Here is a 1,686-nt window from a genome sequence, read left to right on the forward strand (position 1 = left end):
CTACCCCTCTCCCTCCCTCCCACAAGCGTGTAACCAGATCCTGTGACAAGCGCAGACCTCTGGCAGCCACTCAAACCTTCCGGCTGAGTGTGGCCAACCTTGGCCAAGAGGTTCCAGGAACACATTGCCTCCTTCCAGTAAGGAATGAAAATAGACTCGAAACAGATGTTGCCCAAAAATACCTGCGGCTCGCTTGGAACCCCCTGGGGAGTGTTTGAAGTGGGTACCCTGGCCGGCGAGGGTGTGGGATTGAGTTACAGGAGCTCTCAGCAACTGGCATGTCAACGGGTAAAGCCCAAGCTCAGGAGAATTACTACCTGGACCAGATTACGACTATTACACATGGAAACATAGAAAAATAGGAGCAGGAGGAGGCCATTCAGCCCAGCGAGCCAGCACCGCCATTCAATACGATTGTGGTTGATCATTCTCAATCAGTACCCCGTTCCTGCCTTCACCCCATACCCCCTGACTACGCTATCTTTAAGAGCTCTATCTAGCTCTCTCTTGAATGCATTCAAAGAATTGGCCTCCACTGCCTTCTGAGGCAGAGAATTCCACAGATTTACAACTCTCTGACTGAAAAGGTTTTTCCTCATCACTGTTCTAAATGGCCGACCCCTTATTCCTAAACTGTGGCCCCTTGTTCTTGACCCCCCCAACATTGGAACATGTTCCTGCCTCTAACGTGTCCAATCCCTTAATAATCTTATACGTTGTGCACAACCCGCAGGCATTGCCACTTTCATTTCACTGCACATCGTGTATGTGTATGTGACAAATAAATTTGACTTGACTTGAGATCCCCTCTCATCCTTCTAAATTCCAGTGAATACAAGCCTAGTCGCTCCAGTCTTTCAACATACGACGGTCCCGCCATTCCGGGAATTAAACTAGTAAACCTACGCTGCACACCCTCAATTGCAAGAATATCCTTCCTCAAATTTGGAGACCAAAACTGCACACAGTACTCCAGGTGCGGTCTCACCAGGGCCCGGTACAACTGTAGAAGGACCTCTTTGCTCCTATACTCAACTCCTCTTGTTATGAAGGCCAACATTCCATTGGCTTTCTTCACTGCCTGCTGTACCTGCATGCTTCCTTTCAGTGACTGATGCATTAGGACACCCAGATCTCGTTGAACTCCCCCTCCTCCTAACTTGACACCATTCAGATAATAATCTGCCTTTCTATTCTTACTTCCAAAGTGAATAACCTCACACTTATCTACATTAAACTGCATCTGCCATGTATCCGCCCACTCACACAACCTGTCCAAGTCACCCTGCAGCCTTATTGCATCTTCCTCACAATTCACACTACCCCCCAGCTTAGTATCATCTGCAAATTTGCTAATGGTACTTTTAATCCCTTCGTCTAAGTCATTAATGTATATCGTAAATAGCTGGGGTCCCAGCACCGAACCTTGCGGTACCCCACTGGTCACTGCCTGCCATTCCGAAAGGGACCCATTTATCCCCACTCTTTGCTTTCTGTCTGTCAACCAATTTTCTATCCATGTCAGTACCCTACCCCCAATACCATGTGCTCTAATTTTGCCCACTAATCTCCTATGTGGGACCTTGTGATTGATCATCTAAAATCAGTACCCCGTTCCTGCTTTGTCCCCTAATTCCGTTAGCCCCAAGAGCTAAATCTAACTCTCTCTTGAAAACGTGGTGACGT

The 1,686-nt window shown here is 47.7% G+C and overlaps 1 protein-coding gene across 1 annotated transcript in view; it reads right to left on the reverse strand.

The window, feature by feature from the left end:
* LOC144596124 (tensin-1-like) overlaps positions 1-1,686 on the reverse strand; it is a 71,284-nt gene continuing 69,598 nt past the window's right edge. The window contains 1 exon segment of the mRNA XM_078404302.1: positions 1-317. Within this exon segment, the coding sequence (XP_078260428.1) occupies positions 1-317 (317 nt within the window).

This window comes from Rhinoraja longicauda, chromosome 8 (assembly GCF_053455715.1).
Source record: "Rhinoraja longicauda isolate Sanriku21f chromosome 8, sRhiLon1.1, whole genome shotgun sequence".
Lineage (NCBI taxonomy): Eukaryota > Metazoa > Chordata > Chondrichthyes > Rajiformes > Arhynchobatidae > Rhinoraja > Rhinoraja longicauda.